Raw genomic sequence first — 18,667 nt, 5'->3', positions numbered from 1 at the left:
TATCTAGTTGGAACTCCTAACACTTTGTTGCTGCTAGCAATGCCCAGAAAGCCTAACTGGTAGGTGGTGAGGAACGGTCCATACTGCTGCCTCGGATAAGTTGAATTCCAGTCCACAGGGCAAGATGATGACTACCTCACTTCTCTGTCTGTACTAAAACTTGCAGTGATGTTTCCTAACCAAGTTGATATTTGGTTCCATGCAGGTTAAAGGGATTAATATTAGTGCTGATGAATGATAGCTTAATGTGCAAAATCTTTTTGAATTATCTTGATGATTTATTTCAGAAAGCTTCTGTCCTGTCCCTGTCATGATAGTTAACTGTAAGACTGGGATTTCACACTCTAATCAGGGCTTTACTGTTATTTTCTTCCCTTTTTCCACATAAGCACTAATTATGAAGGAATACTTTCTGTAATAGTGTGAAGTTCTAGAGCACCAGATGAATACGAAATACTGGAAATATTTTTTTTTGTGGTGGATTATATTTTTTTTTTTTTTTTTTTTCTGAGAAGATACATTTTAAACAGAAATTGTTGCTTGATTTACTGAAACTTTTCTTCAGTAAGTGCAGTTACTCTCCTGAGCATTAGGTGGCAGCCATTGCACAGAATTTCTGGTTGGTTTACTGATCAGTTTGTGGTACGTTACCTTTGAAACATCTTGTGTTTGATTAAAGATTTTCGCAGCAGACAGATACGAGGAGAAGCTAAATACAGATGCTGCATTCCAAACTTGAACAGACTGTCTGAGACGGAACATCGTCAGTTATAGCAAACTGCAGGTGTGCTTGCATGATGGAGAGATGATTGAAGGTCTTTCTTTACACATGAAGAGGCCAATATGCGTTGTTTAGAGGGAATGGAATTACAGCTATTTCAGTTAGTTTTGCCAGCCTCCTACTACCTGGCTGCTCAGTGCGTTGGTTAGGAGGTTTGGGGTGTTGCCAGATCTTTTTTTTTTTTTTTTTTTTAAACTCAGATCAGCTCCGTGACACCTGTTCTCATTTCATTCTGTGAACCATGATGTGGTTTAAAATTACCTCTGGTAAATGCATGCAAGAAGTGCAGTGTGTCGATCAGTCCTGTGTAATAGAGAGAAAGTGAGGCTGTGCAGAGTTTACTTGGTGAACCATAAGTGCTCAAATGAAGTCTAACCTTGACATCTGTTAGTTTACCTGGACTTACACTTCCATGGTTGATCTGCAGTGCACCTGCAGCTCTCCTCTACATGTGTTCCTCATTGCTCTGTTTTGAGGAGCCCTTTTCTTCTTCCCTTTTCTTCAGTGGTGGACTTGTGCTGTACGGCTCTGTCCAGAGACAAAGGCATTCCAGACCACTTGGAAGAAAAAGGAGGTGCTTACAGTCCAGAACAGCATACAGTCTTGCTGAATATAGTCTTGTGGAGCTATAAATGGAAGAGTGGGGTTGAGAGAAGGGATGTAATTTAGTTTTTGTTCCCCAGAGGACCAAGCCCCTTTTTCTAAAGGGGAAGATGGCATAGGGCAAGAAGGGGATGGGGGTGCTAGGATAAGGTAGGGGAGGTAGCAGAGGGGGTCTGTGGATCTTGTCCATCTCTAGACTATACTGCCCCCTGGCTTAGTGCTTACTGCCCTCTGTTTAATGTGTTTAACTGTGTATGCCCATTCTGTTCCTTGTACAGCTTGCTCCTTGGTGAAGCCAGAAAATATCTTCTGTGATGTGTTGGTGACTTACAGAAACTTAAGACTCTGGGCTTGTTTAAAAAGGAACTGAGCCAGACCAGCTGAAGTGCTGTGTTTTATAAGGTGCTTTATGACATTACTTTGCACAGATTGATGATTTGTTGGTGATGATGCCCTAGAATTTTTCCATTTTTTTGTCCTCAAGTTAAAAATGATAATGAAATCCCTTGTGTCCTGCACTTCTGTTGTTCTGGTTTGTTGCAGGCTAAACATTTTAGACAAGTCATTAGGCTACCTAGAAGAGGCGTTGCTAATGGCACACACGTGATAATTGCCAATTCTCACTAGCTGTCTTAATTCTGAAGTGGGCCCTCACTGGGGCATGGGAGAGCTTTGCAATCATTAACACATTTATCTTCACAGTGCTCTCACGAGGTGGGACTGTGATAGTATTTTATTAATTGGGTGTTTGGGAACTGATCTACAAGTAGGCAGTGACTTCTCTCAGTCTTCCAAGTCCTAAACTTTTGGACCAGCCTTCCTTTTTAAAGAAATTTTGCAGTGCCAAAATTGCAGTCATTCTTTGCTATGTTTAATTTGCTTTCCCTCCCTATACTTCCTTATGGTTTATTTTCTCTTCCTTTTCTGAACCTTTCCGAGGTGCAAGTGTTGCCACCAGTATCTATTTAGGAGAAACAAATCACCATTGACTCTTGTGTAGATTTTCCAATGAGCTATTCCAGACAGTAACTTTTTTATTGTAATAATAAATAATAATATTTTTATAATGCATTGCAGTAAAAAAAAACTTTGTTATTATACCAATAATTTTGGAAGAAACGATGCATCTCTTGCAGCTGAACTACAGCCTGTGAGATGGTGTTGGCTCACTTGCTTTTTCTGTCAGCTTTATCAGGACACTGCCCTAGCTTCTGTTTACCCTAAAATTGCATAAAATAAAGAGTAACTAGGAAAGTCATAGCTAGCTCATTCCTTTTTACTGACAACAGCGCTTTGGCTTCTTGGCCTTGCAGATAGCTGCAAGCTTGCCAGGTTGTTTCATGTAGCGGCGTTCTGACAGCGCTGACCAGCATGCCCACACAAGCCAGCCAGCTGGGCTCAGGAGTACCTAGTTCCAAGAAGTGGGATTGGTCAGGTCGGATCTGGTTTGCTGGAATCTCAAATATGAACAGATGACAGATCTGCATGAAGGTAGCAGTATGCCCTTTGACAGGAATTTCAAGGGAATTAGTTCTTTGTTGCATAGGCTTATGTGGGCTCAGTTATTTTTCTTCTTTGCATTGTAATGTTTCTGATGTAAATACCTATTTTTTTCAGTCTGGTTCACTGACATCCTAACTGTACGTGTTCAGACTAGATTACTGTGGTGGTACTTCAGCTCTGTTTGAGACTGGCTCTGTAACCTTGGGAAAGTCTCTCTCTTCCCCTGTCTCAGAGGTCTTCGTTCCTTGTTCCCCTTTTCTGCAGGAATTTTGTTCTTTTTGGACAGCTGGAAGTCTGTTCATCTCCAGAGTTTGCTTCTAAGGCTTTGGTCCAAAGTCAGTTTTGTGACTGTTTTAAGTGCATCTGTTTTAAAACTCATATTAGAGGGCTCCTCTATGTGAAGTCCTTCTGCATGGTTCAGAGCAAACCAAAATCCGTATGTCTGCTGATCCTACATAACCCAGAGAAGCAGTCCTCATGTTAAGGGCCACGTGTGCCTGTGTAGCTGTCACGTTTGTATCTGTCTTGAAGGGCCAACAGGATTCAGTCAGTTAATTTACCTTGCCTTTCACATATGCCTACAGATGAAAACAAACAAACAAAAAGATGAAAATGCTGCATGGTGGATGTGTGAGGTTAGCGTTCACGCTTCTGGTCCCAGTGAGGCAGAGAACAATTTGTGTTGTGCCCTGTCTCATGCAAGGTTAGGATCTGGATCTGGAGGCCAGAGAGAGCTTTTTCTTAAGTGTCAGGAGATTTTAGCTTCTTACTAGGTAAAATGAGAAAAAAATTTAAATTAAGAAAAGAGAGAACTCAACTCAAAGTCTTGCTCTGTGCACAAAATAAATATTTGCTATTGTTCTTCCGTACTCATAATCCCGTATTTACCATACAAAAATGATTTGGGGTGAGATTATGACTAATTAGATTAAATAATTGAGGCAGGAGAGGTGCCTGAACTAAGCCTTCCTGATCCACTCTTTGAAAGCACCCAGGGACGCATGGCTTGTGCCTTGCAATGCCCTGCAGCAATGACAGAGGTTGTAGGGAACATCGCATCGAGCACTGCTCATGTATGAACATAGACAGTGTCATTTTTTTAATATATTTTTTTAAAAGCATTTGTTTGAAGTAAGGTCAGTTACATGATGCTTGCCTGAATATTTACAGGAACTTTCAAAAACAATAACTCTTCACCCTCAAAAGAGAAAAATTGTAACCAAGTCTGTTATTTTAAATTTTTGGGAAAGTCATTCTCAAATACATTCCTTAATATGTTTAGTAGCTGCTACTTCTCTCAAATGTTGGTGGCTACACTTAATTTTATTGTGAAAGGATGTTTTCTTTTCAGTGTAATTAACAGAATTTCAGTCAATCTCATGGAAATTGGTTGCTGGTCTTGAGGTAAGAGATGCTTGCTGACCAGGTTAAAGGAGAGGATTCATTTGTTACCACTAAAGGTATTAATCCTAGTTTAAAAATGAACAAACAACCATACAACATTTTTTTTTATGCACTAAAAAAGTCTTTGGCTGCCTAAATAAGGGAAATCCTGCCTGAAAAGGATGCAGAAAGTAGAGCAAAGGTGAAACTTCCGTAAACTTAAAGTGTTTTTACCATTTACATATTTTGAAAACAGATACAGAAATTAGACTGCACTAGTAATTGTTTTTCTACCAGAGAAATGAACACGAGAAAGAGGGCTTGGGTGTTTTTCCTTGTCTTACAATACGATAAATAAAGAAACTGCACCATGTCAGAAGCGTACGAAGTAAGTCATCCAGCGTTGTAGGAACAGGTGTTAAAGCACAGGTTAAATTCCAGCTGAGGTTTTCTAATTTGCTACAAATTGCTCTGCACCTCTATCAGCTAATCAGTACAGAGCCCATGAGTTTCAGGAGTGGATTCTTGTAAGTGGGTTGCATGAGCTTCACAGGCTGCTGAGTCAGAGGTGTTAAGATCAAGATCACAAACAACATTGTGGGACTGCTGGAGGAGTTGAGTGGAACAGGTTTCTGGCCTGAGCAGGGGAGAGACAAGTTCAAGTTTCACATGACCCGTATTGGCCAAATCAACAGTGATAATGGCTTTTAACTCCAGTCATACGGCATGTGTGGTAATTTACTGTAGATTGCTGTTTTAATTGTGTTATTCCAGGTGTGTTTCTAGATAATGAGTAGCAGATAATGGATGTCACCACACAAGGGTCTGTGGTTTGAAGGTGACCTCTTTCATGCCAGCATAGCAGTAACTGCTGTTGAAATACACTGTCAGGAAAATGTAATAGTGTAGGTGATGTTCAACGTGATGCACTTTCAGGGGGCTTGTCTGGACCTTGCTGCAACATGATGGCGATGCTATCTTAGGATTCGGACAGTATTTTGAAGATGGCATTTTGCAGCAGGAGTCATATTTCCCTTGTGGCTCTTCATTTTCTTCTCTTGAAGAGTTGTCTTCTCTCTCACTGTTTCCAAAGAGAATATGTTCTTTCTGAGCATTCTCATTCCTTTCTAGATAGAAAATATTGAGAGGACAATGCTGTGTAACCCTCCGTAGGCGGGCTATCTCTACATCAGTTTTCCATATCTAGAGTGCTGGGGCTGTCTAATGAAGAGTAAAATAATTTGACCAATCAAGGTATTTTTCATTACTTAGAAAAATTCAGGAGAATGACATATCCCCTTATATATATATTTCTTCAGACGTGATCAAGCACCTGAGGACCTAGTAGTCTCTTAGATATTCTCTTTGGGAGTTCAAAAACGAGTGATCATTCAGGTGGATCAGTAACTTCAGGTCTCATTTGGCTGTAGCATAACTCATTTATAAATGACAGTTTTAATTCTCTAAGAACACTCTTCACATACATGTCAGAAGATCTCAGCACATCTTCAGCTTTGAAATGCAAAGTACATTCCTTAATTTGTCTGATGCAGCTCAGGTCTTCAGATAATGCATAGGTGTAAATGTCAATTGCTCCCCCTTTTTTTTTTCTTTACGTAAACTTAAAATATTTTTTCCTGTACATTTCAAATGCAGGAAGGAGGTTTTTTTTCTTGTTTATTTGTAAGAAAAGTTTCAGCGTGTGGTGGGAATCCAGTTTTGTTCTGAGTGAGTAATAGCTTATTACAGAGCAGAGAACAAAGCTTACAGAAATAAAACCAAGGGGAGCTTTGTTGTTGAAAAATGATTCAGACAAATCCAGCTTAGTTGGCTTTTATGTGTTGCAGAAAGAAGGGTGAAATGATCAGGAACGTAAAATTGGAAGACTCTCTTAGGTCTTCAGCTCTCTTGCAATCTGCTTTGCAAACTGCATGCTCTGTCTTGAACTAGTGTTTGCTTTTTCCTGCTATGACTGCTGAGAGGTTCTTCTGATGGTTTTTCATCTGATAGATATCTTCTGTAAATTTGGGGTTTGACCAGCCTGTTCTCGTTTGTATTGATGCCAGAATTATGCTTCTCTCTGTTAGTGTTTACAGCTGTGTATCTGGTACAGTGGAATTTAATGCTTTCTTGACATTTTCTTGCTGAGACTTGTATTTTCCTGTCAGATGTTCTTCTTGCCTTGTTGTGGTTTAACCCGGCAGGCGGCTCAGCACTACACAGCCGCTTGCTCGCTCCTCTCCTATCTGCTCCAGTGGGTTGGGGAAGACAGTCGGGGGGGAGAAAGGTAAAACTTGTGGGCTGTGATAAAGACAGTTCAGTAGGACAGAAAAGGAAGGGGAAATAATAACAATAGCAGAATATACAAAGCCAGTGATGCACAGTGCATCAGCTCATCACCTGCCGACTGATGCCCAGCGGTCCCTGATCAGCAGCAGCAGCAGCAGCCCCCTGGTCAGCCCCCTGGTTTTATTGTTCTGCATGATGCCACGTGGTTTGGGACGTCCCTTTGGCCACTTGGGATCAGCTGTCCCCTCCCAGCTCCTTGTGCACCCGCAGCTTCCTCGCTGGCAGGGCAGCAGGAGAAGCTGAACAGAGCTTGGCTCTGTGTAAGCTTGGCTCTGCAACAACTGAAACATCAGCCTGTTATCAGCATTATGCTCATCCTAAATCCAAAACACAGCACCATACCAGCTACTAGGAGGAAAATTAACTCCATCCTAGCTGAAACCAGTACAGCCTTTGAGTTCTCTGTACCCTACATGGTCACAGTTGCCCTCTACATCTGTTTAATTTCTCTTCTTTGAACCCAGGTAATGTTACTCATACACAGTAAATGCTGGGTAAATGCCTGGTACAGTGTTGGGAATATTTTCTAATCTTTTCCTGAAATACTTTGATATATTTCAGATGATAGTTTAAGACAGAAAACATTTTCTCAGTATGTGTTAAGACAGGAAGGGTGCTGTCAGAATACCATCATTTGCTGCAATTTTCTCTTTATAGCTTGGGTCATTTCAGAAGCAGATACTTATTTACACATAAGAGTTAGACAGGATTAGCAGTGGTTTACCCTTTTCTTGTTTTTATTTCCAGTTGAATGCTGTTGCCTGTATTTCTGTGGCCTATAGCTGTTTTTTCAGAAATGGATGGTTACAGCCTCCTCTCCTGATTCATTGAACAGCTCTCTCCAGGTGCATTTTTGTCTGAGGGGGTAGCAAACTGCTGAAATGCCTCGAATGCACTCCGAATGAGATGATCTCTTCCATGTGCAGCAACTGAACCATGTCTTCTTACCTCATTTGCTTCAGAAATTATTAGCTTTTAGTCAACAGTCTAAATGAGTTAATATTTGACTAGTGACTATAAATTTTCATGGCCCCTGGATAGAAACATATTAGGACATGATTCCTGCCAGAGGAACAATCAGAAAGTCATGTGTCATAACTGGAAATGGTCATAAAACACAGGAGGGTCAAGGGGATGAAGGTCCTGCTCAGGCAGATAACCAGCAAGATGACTCCTTTTTCTTTTTTGGGTTTTCTGAAACTTTCCCACTCTCCTTCCTTGCTGCTGAACATGTGGGTATCTGACATACAACTTTTGAAGAGAAAGAGTGTTTTACAGGAGTGCATGCTGCACCACTACCAGTTGGCCTTTATCTGTCCAGAAAGGTGCATTTATTTTTCAATTGCCTGCGTCTTTGGGAAACAGTGAGGGCAAAGAAGATAAGATTGGCCCAGACTTACTATTCAAGTGCTTTATCAAAAGGAGCAGTTTTAAACCCTCCAGTGTCATGACTCACCAGCCAAGCTGCTGTGCTTCCTTCACACCTTGCTAATGGGGATTGTGGTGGCGGTAGGCAGTGTTTTATCCAGTAAGCCAGCTCTGGTCACAGACAGGTAAATGTGTCTAGCATTATTTCTAATGTATTATTTCCCTTACAGCAAAAATGTATTTACATCTAGGTTTTACGGACTGAACAGATGGTCTCTTTTTATCCTTTTCCTTGTTTTGGTGGAAGTGTGCACATTGGATGGGTTTTTGTGATTGTGACACTCGAAAAACTAGCAACTGTGAAACACTCTAGCCTTAAATGAGATGCAGCATGAGGTTCCCACAGATCACTGCTTGCCTATTTTTCACTAAATTGGAGACTAGACTTTTGATCATTCTACATAGTTTTATTTTCCATAAACCACGTTGTATTTGGCTGCTTATCTCTGGGCTGATAGACTTCTGAGCACATTAAGACTGCAGATTTAATCTTAGAGCACATCTTTATCTCATGGTAATTTCTGCTAATGCGCTCTTTGATACAGCAACATTATTGCTTGTATCTGCGAGCCATGAGTGTTATTAAGCCTATCTGTATGGTTCTATGGACAAGGGTTTGGTGACCGTATGGTGTCAGTTTAATTAAAATTTAAATATGGAAATTCAGTGGTCTGGAAGTGGGTAACGAAGGATCTTTTGCGTCCACTTCCATACCGGTTCAGTAGTAGGGTGAAAGCCACGGTAAAAACAGCAGTTTCATGCAAGAACGTGAATTGAGGGTATCTTTTTAGCACTTGGTAGGTGTTGTTCATATGACAAATATCTAGCATTTACGCTGCTGAACTGAACATAGAAACCGTAGCTTGAACCAGAAGGCTATTCTGTCTTTTTGGCCACAGACCCCAAATTTTCCATGAAACATTGAACTACATGATTGTAGTTTAGCTAATTAAACCAGTACTGCTCTTTCCCACCTCATAATGTGTAGACTTGCTGAGGATTTCTAATGACTTTTGTCGTCATTAAATCTATTTACAAGATCTGAAATAAGTAAAAGTATACATGGAGTTATTCAAATAATATTCAAACATTCAATTAATATTACCATATTTCTTGAAGGTTTTATAGTTGGAAAAATTATATGAGGGCTTCTTGAAATGGGAGGTTGCATGCAGAGAATAACAAGTGTCACCTCTAAAGGAACCAAAGAATTTAATACAAAATTCACCTGCTTGTGTTAGATTTGGTACTTGGTAGGTAGGCAGCATTGTGTTTCACTATTAGTATTTGGTTTGGCTTTTTTTTTTTTTTCTATTTGAGTTAAATCCGCATTGCTTGTTTTGGTGGGATGAGAACATCCCAAGTAGCCATGCTAGCACCGGATTATTTTGTCCTCATGTTGTCAACAACTTCAGGTGTGACACATGAATTTTTCCCTGGGATAGCTTCATTGGATTATTGTGTGTTCCTGCCAGAGGGCGTTAGGAAGGGTGTCTGGTTCCTAAGTAATTAGGAACTCTGTAAAAGTTGTCAGAGTGGTGAGGTCTGTATTTACTAAATACAACTCTTGCTGCACGTCACCAACTCTAACCATGTGCGGTTAGAGAATCAAATGAGCCCATTTTGATTGTTTTTCAGGCTGGTGTGTATCCAACGGGGTCAAAGCCTCATTAACAAAAAGAACATGCTGCCACAGACCGAAGGGACTCAGCGAGTGTAACTAATTGATGCACGGGGATTGTAGGTCATATCTTCATGAGAGACACAGCGATGACAAAGGATGATTTAATTCGAAACAATCGGCGTGCTTCATCCACTAACTGCCACAGTGCCCCACTAACCTACGCTTCTTAATAACCTCTGCGCTGGGTATCAGGAAAGGAGGCTGCCCTTTGGTATCCCGCAGGACCGAGCGGTGTCAGCTGACAGATGAGAGCGAGCGGGGCGGTGGGGCTTCTCGCTGCTGCCAGAAAGTAGGTCATGGCCAAAAGTAGCCTTGGCTGCCTTTGTGGAAGTGTGCCTGCGAGAGAGGAGTCAGCCGAGGAAAAAGCTCGCATGGGTTTGGGGTTTGTTTTGTAGCTCTTTCTTGCTGTGGAGCAGCTGGCATTACATGCCGTTAAATGCGTCTGCTTTCCAGCATTCCTGCATAAAATATTTTTAGAAGTGAATATACAGCTCTTGTTTCTGCTTAGGGGAAGTGGTGCATGCTTGTGGCCTTTCATTTTTATTATGAATTTAGAATTTTAATTAGATCAAGAGTTTTTAATAACCATTGCTTTTTTCCTTCCTTTCTTCACTGGAAATTGACTGAAACTGGATGAGTGGGGGGGAACTCAGGTCAGAAACAGTTCTGAACTCGTGCAGTGTATTCAATATTTGAGCTCCCTCACGTTTTATTACTAATACGGAATTCAGGAAAGCAAGTACTTTAATTCATTTAAGGGCTCATTCACTCCTGCTGTCTCTTCTCGTGAGGGCTGGTGCCTGTTTGTGGCGTAATGGTCATTTCCATGGCAACAAACCCTGGCGGTGCTTAGGAAGCTCTGGCTTTTTTTTGATGGAGAATAAATAAAAGCAGATTCACCCACATGCGAGATAACCCTATTTTCAAATGAAATGAAGAACTCGGGGTGGGCAAGGGGGATAAAATAGGGATTTGTGTCTCATGTTCTTTCACAGTTTCCTCTGTGATATGTACAGCTTTCGAAACTGGACCTGCTTGAAGTCCTGCCCTGCGGGCTGGGCTCCCCCTCCGAGCGTGCTTCGTTGTTGCCCAATGCTGCAGCCTGGTCTCGGGCACCGAGCTGCCTTTGTAGGCCATGGCAATCCCTTGTAGCAAATCAGTCTGGTTTTGCTGTTCTGGTGCTCCAAAGATCTCCTTTGACAGACCTCCCTCCTGTCTTTCCTTGCATTAGATGCGTTCATCAACTTCTCAAAATATTTCTGAGCTGTTGCCCTGATTAGATTTTTCACACATTTTCTCATAGACAAGGCTCAGCCCGTTTCCATGCCTCTCCATAAATAGATTGCACAAACAACGTCCTTTATCAGTAGGAGGAAGTTCCCTCGTGATACAGGGGAGAGCTCAGGGGGAAGCTGTTGCCAGCTGAGCTGAAGCACAGCGCTGCTCAAGAGTTGACATGCCAAGGCCACTTCTCTAGTATGGGTTTGGTAGGAGGCTGGTCCGAGGCCATCAGCCTTTGATGTCCATGCAGCACTTCATCATATCAGGCTCTCATCCTGGAAAAAAGAGTCCAGGCAGTGCATGTGTTTCAACTCTTATATGAAAATTGCTATTTTTTAATTCACTGTTGACATGTAAGACTGTGAGAGCTTGTCTTGGTGAGGAGCAAATGCCAACACAAGGAGTTGATACACCATGAGTAAGTGATGCTGAAAACTAACCTTGTTCTCTGGTATGGAGAGAGGTGACCTGAAATACTGTACGATTTCCCTGGGTACAGTGTAAGAGTCCAAGGACTTGGCAGCACCTCTAACTTTGACAGATGAAACAGTGTAGTGCAGCATTTGCAGCCTTTAAAGTCTGTACAGGAGTTTAGTCTGTCTTTTCTGCTAAATTTCTGTCAATGTTTAAATCTGAGTCTTCAACCATGCTAAACTGTTTCTTAGGAAACTGTTTCCATTTTTGTTTAAAGATGATCTGCTCATGTTTTTGGGATAGCTCAAGTGAGCCAGGAAGATCATTCAAAAGCCTTCCTTTAAATGATTGGTGTTTGCGGAGGTATTTCTGAAGAAGTTTTCTCTGGAACATAATTTCTGGGCTGTTGCACAACATGTGCACAGATGGATGCTGCCTTGTGTTAATAAGTTGTTTAGGTTGAACAGATCTGTCCAGGATCATATGTTCATTTTGGCAGCTCTACTATTCCCCTACTACTTCTTTGACAATTTTGTTCTAGTAAGAAGATAAATAAGTAAATGAATAAAGTTCTGCATTCCCTTAGTCATTTCAGACCGGCTGTTGCCTTTGCTGTCTTTCTTTGTAACCCAGCAGTGTGCAGGTGATGCTTCTTTGGTGGTGATGGTTTTTTGGGGAATCTGCTTAAGGAAAGCAGCAGTACCTAACTAAATATCCCCTAACCTGGCCTCTCTCTTCCCTTCTCCAACTTATTCCTACTAGCCCTCATTACACTTCTTGCTAATAAATTAGAGAGATGGTTACCTTTCTGGCAGCAAATTAGCCTGCCAGTTGGCTAAAAACAATTTGAGAAGTGCCTTCCTGTAAACAAATGAGTCCAGCTGTCATAACATGTACTCTCTGAACCAAGAATATGAATTTTGATTAGGCAGGAAAAAAACACCACTGCCTTGGTTTCCCGTGATTTTGTTATCGCTGTTTGCTGTAGCGGTGGAGCTAGCAGCGTCAGCCCCACGGCTGGCAGATCTCCGCTCATATTTTTTTATAAAAAGCTGTCTGGGTTATGAAAACCTCCCCGAGCTGCTCAGGTGCATGTTTTGAGAAAAGAACTGATTGTTTCTTCTAAAGGGCCTGTGCAGTGTGTGCTTTTAACAATCATTTTGGCAGTGAATCGTTCTCTGCCAGCTGATACCATCAGCGGGGTTTTTTCTATCTGAGATCCCAACTCAGCTTTGAAGCTCAGGGCTGTCTCCAGGCCGGGTGCCTCTGGCAGGCTGCTGAGGGCACGGCAGGGTCAGGATGTGCCCCGTCACACCACTCCTGTGCCTGCATTGCCTCCTGACCCTATTGAATGACCAGCATGTGTTGGCCTGCCTCGGCGTGTCACTGAAGGCGCAGTATCATTTCGGGCATGTGAATGAGTTTCCTGATGTAAAAGCAAAATTACAGTTATCTCAGAAAAGGTAGTAAGCTTGATTGCCCAAATAACTTGCTGACTTCGTGACCCTTATCAGAGGTCCTTCCCAAATTGCCTCATCTGATGAGTAGCGACAGGCTTTGCCTCCCTGCAGACTCCCCTTTGAATTCTTGCTAGGACAGTCGTGGGACCTCCCGAGCTTATTCGGTTTGTTTAGCCCTGTGCTGTGTCAGACTACAACACTGTAAATAAATCGTATCCCAGTTCTCAGGCTCCATGAGCCTTGTTCTTGTGGGCTGTCTCTAACTTAAATTCTCAGGGTTCTGATGATTCAGACAACTTGCAATATGTTATTAATAAATTATATACTATTAAAATACTAGCACTGATGTTACAGTTCCTTGTTATTTCCATGGTTAGGTTCTGTTGTCATTAATTTTTTTAATGCTTCATTTTCTTCAGAAACTAGATGCCAAATCACTTATAAAGTTGAATTTTGCTAAAAACAGTGAAGGTAAGTACACTAATTTTGTGTTGTTTTTTGTTTTTTGTTTTTGTTTTTTTCTCTTAATGAACGCTTTAATAAATCCTGGTTTGTCTTACCCATGGTGAAGTTACGTAATTTGTGTTCTTTATCATGGCTTTTATTTTCTTGAGTAGATTAACTGCTTGCTTTGATCAATATTTTTAGCCCAATTTCTGTTTTTCTCTGTACTGGGGAGCTGTAAATTATTTAGCTTTTTTTTTTTTTTTTTTTTTTTTAGTATAGCTACTACTGGAATAAAGTAGTATTTGCTCTAAGGAAAAATTCAGAAAGACAATTTTCTATAATATGACCTTATTTGCTGTTCACTTGGATTTGAGCAACTTTTTTTTTTATAAAATGAATTAGTCTTAAATGAACACATGGGAATTTATGAATAGTGGCACACAAGAAAGCAGCCTCGAGTTGTATTTCTGCAGGGTTAACAATATAAAATCTGCCATGAAAGAGAGGATGCTAGTAATAAAATAGAAGAGTAGAGGTGAATTTATCTTTTGCAAGGCAGGTAATGATCTCTTTGAAATGAGAGTGGCAAAGATTAGGTGGGAATAAAATTCTGGAGTGTCTGTCTCCTTATCTTTCCAAACTCTATGGACTACAAGGTCTGTGCTCTAGTTGATGGATTTCTTCTGCTTTTTGTGTTCCATCTATCTCAAGAGCAGGATGTTAAAAATAATCAGTAGTCACTGTGGCCAAGGCTTTTGAAAGATACTGTGATAATTGTGCTTTCTGTGAAGAAGTCCAGTTCATAATGCTGGGCGGGGTGACAGCAGCTATGCAGTCTTAGAATTCTTTTCCATACAAAGGCACGTGCTGTGTCACTAACTAATTGAGGGAAAATGCAGTAAAAGAGAGGCTAAAATATTGCATTTCTGTCTATCAGCCAGCTTTTCTTTAAATCTTTACATGTAGAACTGTTGCTATATACATAGAACCTTTCTGTTCATACTCGTACAAAAAAAATAATCTTCAGATCTTGCAGTTTCTTCCAATTAAAGATCCCTCCTTAATGGAATACCATTTATTCAGATCAACAAGTGTAACCTCAGCCATTCTGCTTTTGCTAGAAGTGAGAACGTGCTGATTTGCTCTTTTTTGTGCAGCTGGATTGAGCCTCCACATTTTGATAGCGCGTTTCTGCATCCATTAGCTAGGCCATGCCCTGATGCCACTTCTAGAAATTCCTTTCTAAACTTTCTCCTGAATTTCAGGTCCTTGTGAAAATGTCTTTCCTTTCCAACTGTAGGGATATCAACAGAAAAAATACTCATCCTTTACTTGCACCTCCACGTTGAAGGTCAGAGTGCCTCCTCTGGCCAGTGAGTTGCTTGGTAAATACTCTGTAGGTCCTTGCCCTTCCTGTCTTTGCAGGTGCTGTGAACAATCTCTATTCTGGTTTCCCTGCTGTTTTTGATTTTCAGATGGTAATTAGGAAAAAAAGAACCAAACAGTCCCAACCTATTTCAAAATCTCACCCAAACCCCCAAGTCTAGCAAACTGATCAAGTATTAATAACCTTCTTCTAATTGCTTCTGCTGAGCTCATCCAGACATTTTTCTCTTTCCTCATGCATTGGCTTCCATTAATGCGTGCTTGTTGTTGACATGCTTAATATTTATGCTGACCCTCCTGGGGAAATTCACAGCTTGATTAGAGCAGAAGCTGCGTTCCTTACTGAATAACGTGTTTAGATTTAATGGCATTCTGCTTGCCACATTTGAATACAAAATGCTCTCCTCCCTTAAAAGTACAGCAGCTGCTGTGAACTTTTGTTGGATATAAGCTAAATGTGTATTCCTGTGAACACTGAAAGTAGAGCACTGGGCACCTTAAGGTACAGGTCTCATGCTCTCAATAGAGCTTTAATTGCAACAATAACAATTATATTGTGATGCTTCATAGATACTAAGCATGTTGGACAAAGTTGTGTTGGGATATTAAGGGCAGTAGATCTCAAAAGTTCATCTTCATTGCTTGGTTTATAATTATTTTAAGTGTTACTTTTTCTATTTGGCACTGAAAAATCAAAGCATAGTTAAGACACTATTAAAAACACACAGAATTTACACTTCATATCAAAAGGGAATGTAAATATGCTTCACAGAAATAACAGAAATTAACAATTTCAAACTAATTGCAAGGGCTTCATGCTAAATACAAGCTTTTTTCCTCTCCATCAGGTAAATACCACTGTCCAGTGCTATTTACTGTATTCACCAACAACTCCCATATTGTGGCCATCAAGACAACTGGGAACGTGTTTGCCTATGAGGTAAGTTGTTTGTTGCATTTCATAGTTTTTTATATTTGATGTATTTCATATTTGATGTATTTCATTGATGATCACAGAAAGCTTTAGAAAGCTAGGTAGTTTTCATTCTTGTTTTACAGCCAAGGAAATTAAGTACTAAGAGATGGACCAGCTTCACAAATTGTTGTCTGACTTGTGGTAACAATGGGGGAGATGTTGACCCCTTGTTCAAGCTGCCTGTCTTATACCATCTGTAAAATACTTAACCTAGAAAACTGCAAGTTTATGACAGTACTTTTATGATGAATTTGGTTAAAATCATGTATATACCTAGGAAAATGAGATTGCAAGGTTCTTTTTTTATTACTGTTTTTAAATAATTAAAAAAAAAAAAAACACAAAGCTGTTAAATTTTGTAGGAATTAAATAGCTTTTCATCTGTTAAAGTATACAATGAAAATATTGCAGCTGCCAGTTGAGAATGAATATGAAATTGTTTTCTTTATCAGTAGTCCTTTAAGGTTTGAGTGGTATCATGTATTTACTTGTAATATTTACCCATTATAATTCAGTTTTTAATACCTGTATCTTTCACGTGGCCATTAGGCAGTTGAGCAGCTGAACATAAAACCAAAGAGCTACAAAGACCTCTTGACTGATGAGCCCTTCACTCGGCAAGACATTGTGACACTGCAGGTAAACTTTTCTCTCCATTACATGTCTTATACTACAATTTTTTTCAGATAATGAAATGCTATTATGTCCAGTGTTACAGCATGAGTATAGAATAAATGAACAGAGAAATGCTGTTCTGTATTTGTGTCTTGGAAAAGAATTACTTTGTTTTCTTTGTTATCCAGATGAGCCACAAAGATGCCATATAACTTAAAGCTTGACAAATCTCTATAGTGATTTCTGTGTGCCTTGTAGATAAGTAGACAACTTTATAAATTGAAGAAAAAAATGAAGTGTGCACAAAAAGTCTACGATACAATGTAAAACTACGAATTTTAACAAATGTTTTTGCAGTTGCGCACTGTTTCATTGTCTCTGAATACAAAAATATATAATAAATTTTAGTTATATAAACATGCATAAGGTTGTGGGGTAGGTTTTTTTTCTTTTAATCTTACCTGAAAAATTGTTGAGACGCCACTGATTTACAGTGAGACTTAACAGAAGTACATTAGGAAAAGACTGAATGGAAGAAAAGGAGAGATACGTCCCAAATCATCTTTGGCTCTAGACAGTTGACACTACAAAGGAAACGTGTTTTTTTATAATGTAAAGTATACAGACTTTTAGGAAATTTATTTGCAGAAGACTTTACATTAGGACTGAAGTTGATTGTCCATATAAATCTTCTGAAGATACCTAAAATAGTCAAAGCATCAGAAAAGCACTTTTTACAGACTGTTTCCCTAAATGTAATTAAGCAACAAACCACAGGATTTTATGTGCTTGCTTAGAATGTTGTTGTTGTTTTTTTGAATAGATTCCTCTGTTGGTCTTTAACTGAATTTTAACAATATCATAACCTAAATTAAAAACAGCACTGTAAATGTAAAAATGTACAGAAGTATCTTAGAGTTCTAAAAATACTTATTTACAGATGAAATTTAGTATAAGAAGATCTAATGCTTGTTTAAAAGCAAGCATTTTTAACTTTGCAAGATTTCAAGATAGGGAAAAAAATTAAGTGTTATTATTACTGGAGTCATGAGTCAGTATGCATCCCTCATGAGCAGATAATTGCCACTAACCAAGACTAATACATTCTAATTTGAACAGAAAAATATTTTTCGTTTATGTCTAAATGTAAATGAAATGTATCCCTTCTTCCCTACTCCCTGGTGTTGAACAGCGTGTTTATAAATATTTTTCCCCCTCTTCCCTTTGGGATTTATGACTGTTCAAGCTAATGCTACAAAGTAAAATGTTTTTAATCCAATGAATGCAAAAAACATAGCTTTTCATACTGTAAGCTCCCAATAAAATGTTGTTTGAATGTGACTGCCTCGTTGCTAATGGATTTGGAACAGTGAAAAATGACAACATGAGTGAACAAAAATATTTCTGCGCATCAGTATGGAAAACCAAATGATTTTGAACAAATAATTGAAACGTGCAGTCATTTAAAAAAATTTTGGTATGTTTTGTAGGGTTGGAATTGAATGTATATATAAAGAGTGTGTTGCTGTTACATGCCTAGCTTTATTTTTCATAAAAGCAAACATAAGCTATAGTCCCCTAAGTCTCAAAATGCAGTAACTAGCAAAAATTTTGATGGTACCCGTATGCATTTTTATCCATATTTTTCATCTTTGTTCGCTTCTTGACATGTTGGGTTTCTTTTTTGCTTGGAGTAATATGTCCATTAACAGCTAACAGAGGTCACTGCCACACGTTCCTGTACCTCTCACACATTCATTTAGGATGATGCTCGTAGTGCATGAATAGATTTGCTGATCTCTAGTAAAATGCTCATTATAGGTTGGTGTTAACGAGACCTCTGTATTGTACAATCTTGTGGTATACTCAGATTAGAAAAAGTAAAGCCATTGCCATCTTTGGGATTGGACTGGAAGCGATTTGGGCCATTTTGCCATTTAGTGCACTGCACAGCACCCACTACAAACTTGCAGCTATACCGAGATTTTAACTTGTTTTACTCAAATGCTGCCCTACCCCACCTTGCCTAGTTGAGTGCAGAATGCAACCCAAAGAGGGATGACTAGCCTGGGCATTAAAATTGTTGTGTATATTTGCTGTAGGAACCTGTTGTTATTTTCTCATAGTATTTTCTTCACTTAAATTGTTAAAAGACAGACCAGTGTCCCTTTTCTAAGTTCTCTTGTTGACAGCACTGTAGGCAGAGTGGTGGCTTCACACTGCCAAGCTCTGCCACCTGTGGCTTTGTTTCTTAGCCAGAGTTCGTGACTGCAATCTGTTGTGTTTCAATTTGTGGCTCTAGAGCTCTATAACAAATCCCGCTTTTATGGAAAAAAAAAAAAAACACCTTTCAATTC

The 18,667-nt window shown here is 39.7% G+C and overlaps 1 protein-coding gene across 1 annotated transcript in view; it reads left to right on the top strand.

Annotated features, from left to right (window-relative positions):
• Nucleotides 1-18,667, top strand: part of PPIL2 (peptidylprolyl isomerase like 2) — a 155,211-nt gene that overhangs the window by 86,462 nt on the left and 50,082 nt on the right. Inside the window, exons 7-10 of the mRNA XM_035340909.1 lie at nucleotides 4,726-4,797; nucleotides 13,306-13,357; nucleotides 15,568-15,659; nucleotides 16,245-16,334. Coding sequence (XP_035196800.1) covers nucleotides 4,726-4,797; nucleotides 13,306-13,357; nucleotides 15,568-15,659; nucleotides 16,245-16,334 — 306 coding nt within the window. The remainder of the gene's footprint in view (nucleotides 1-4,725; nucleotides 4,798-13,305; nucleotides 13,358-15,567; nucleotides 15,660-16,244; nucleotides 16,335-18,667) is intronic.

This window comes from Oxyura jamaicensis, chromosome 15, assembly GCF_011077185.1.
Source record: "Oxyura jamaicensis isolate SHBP4307 breed ruddy duck chromosome 15, BPBGC_Ojam_1.0, whole genome shotgun sequence".
Lineage (NCBI taxonomy): Eukaryota > Metazoa > Chordata > Aves > Anseriformes > Anatidae > Oxyura > Oxyura jamaicensis.
Note: the sequence above shows the minus strand (reverse complement) of the source record. Positions and strands in the feature narration are given on the sequence as shown.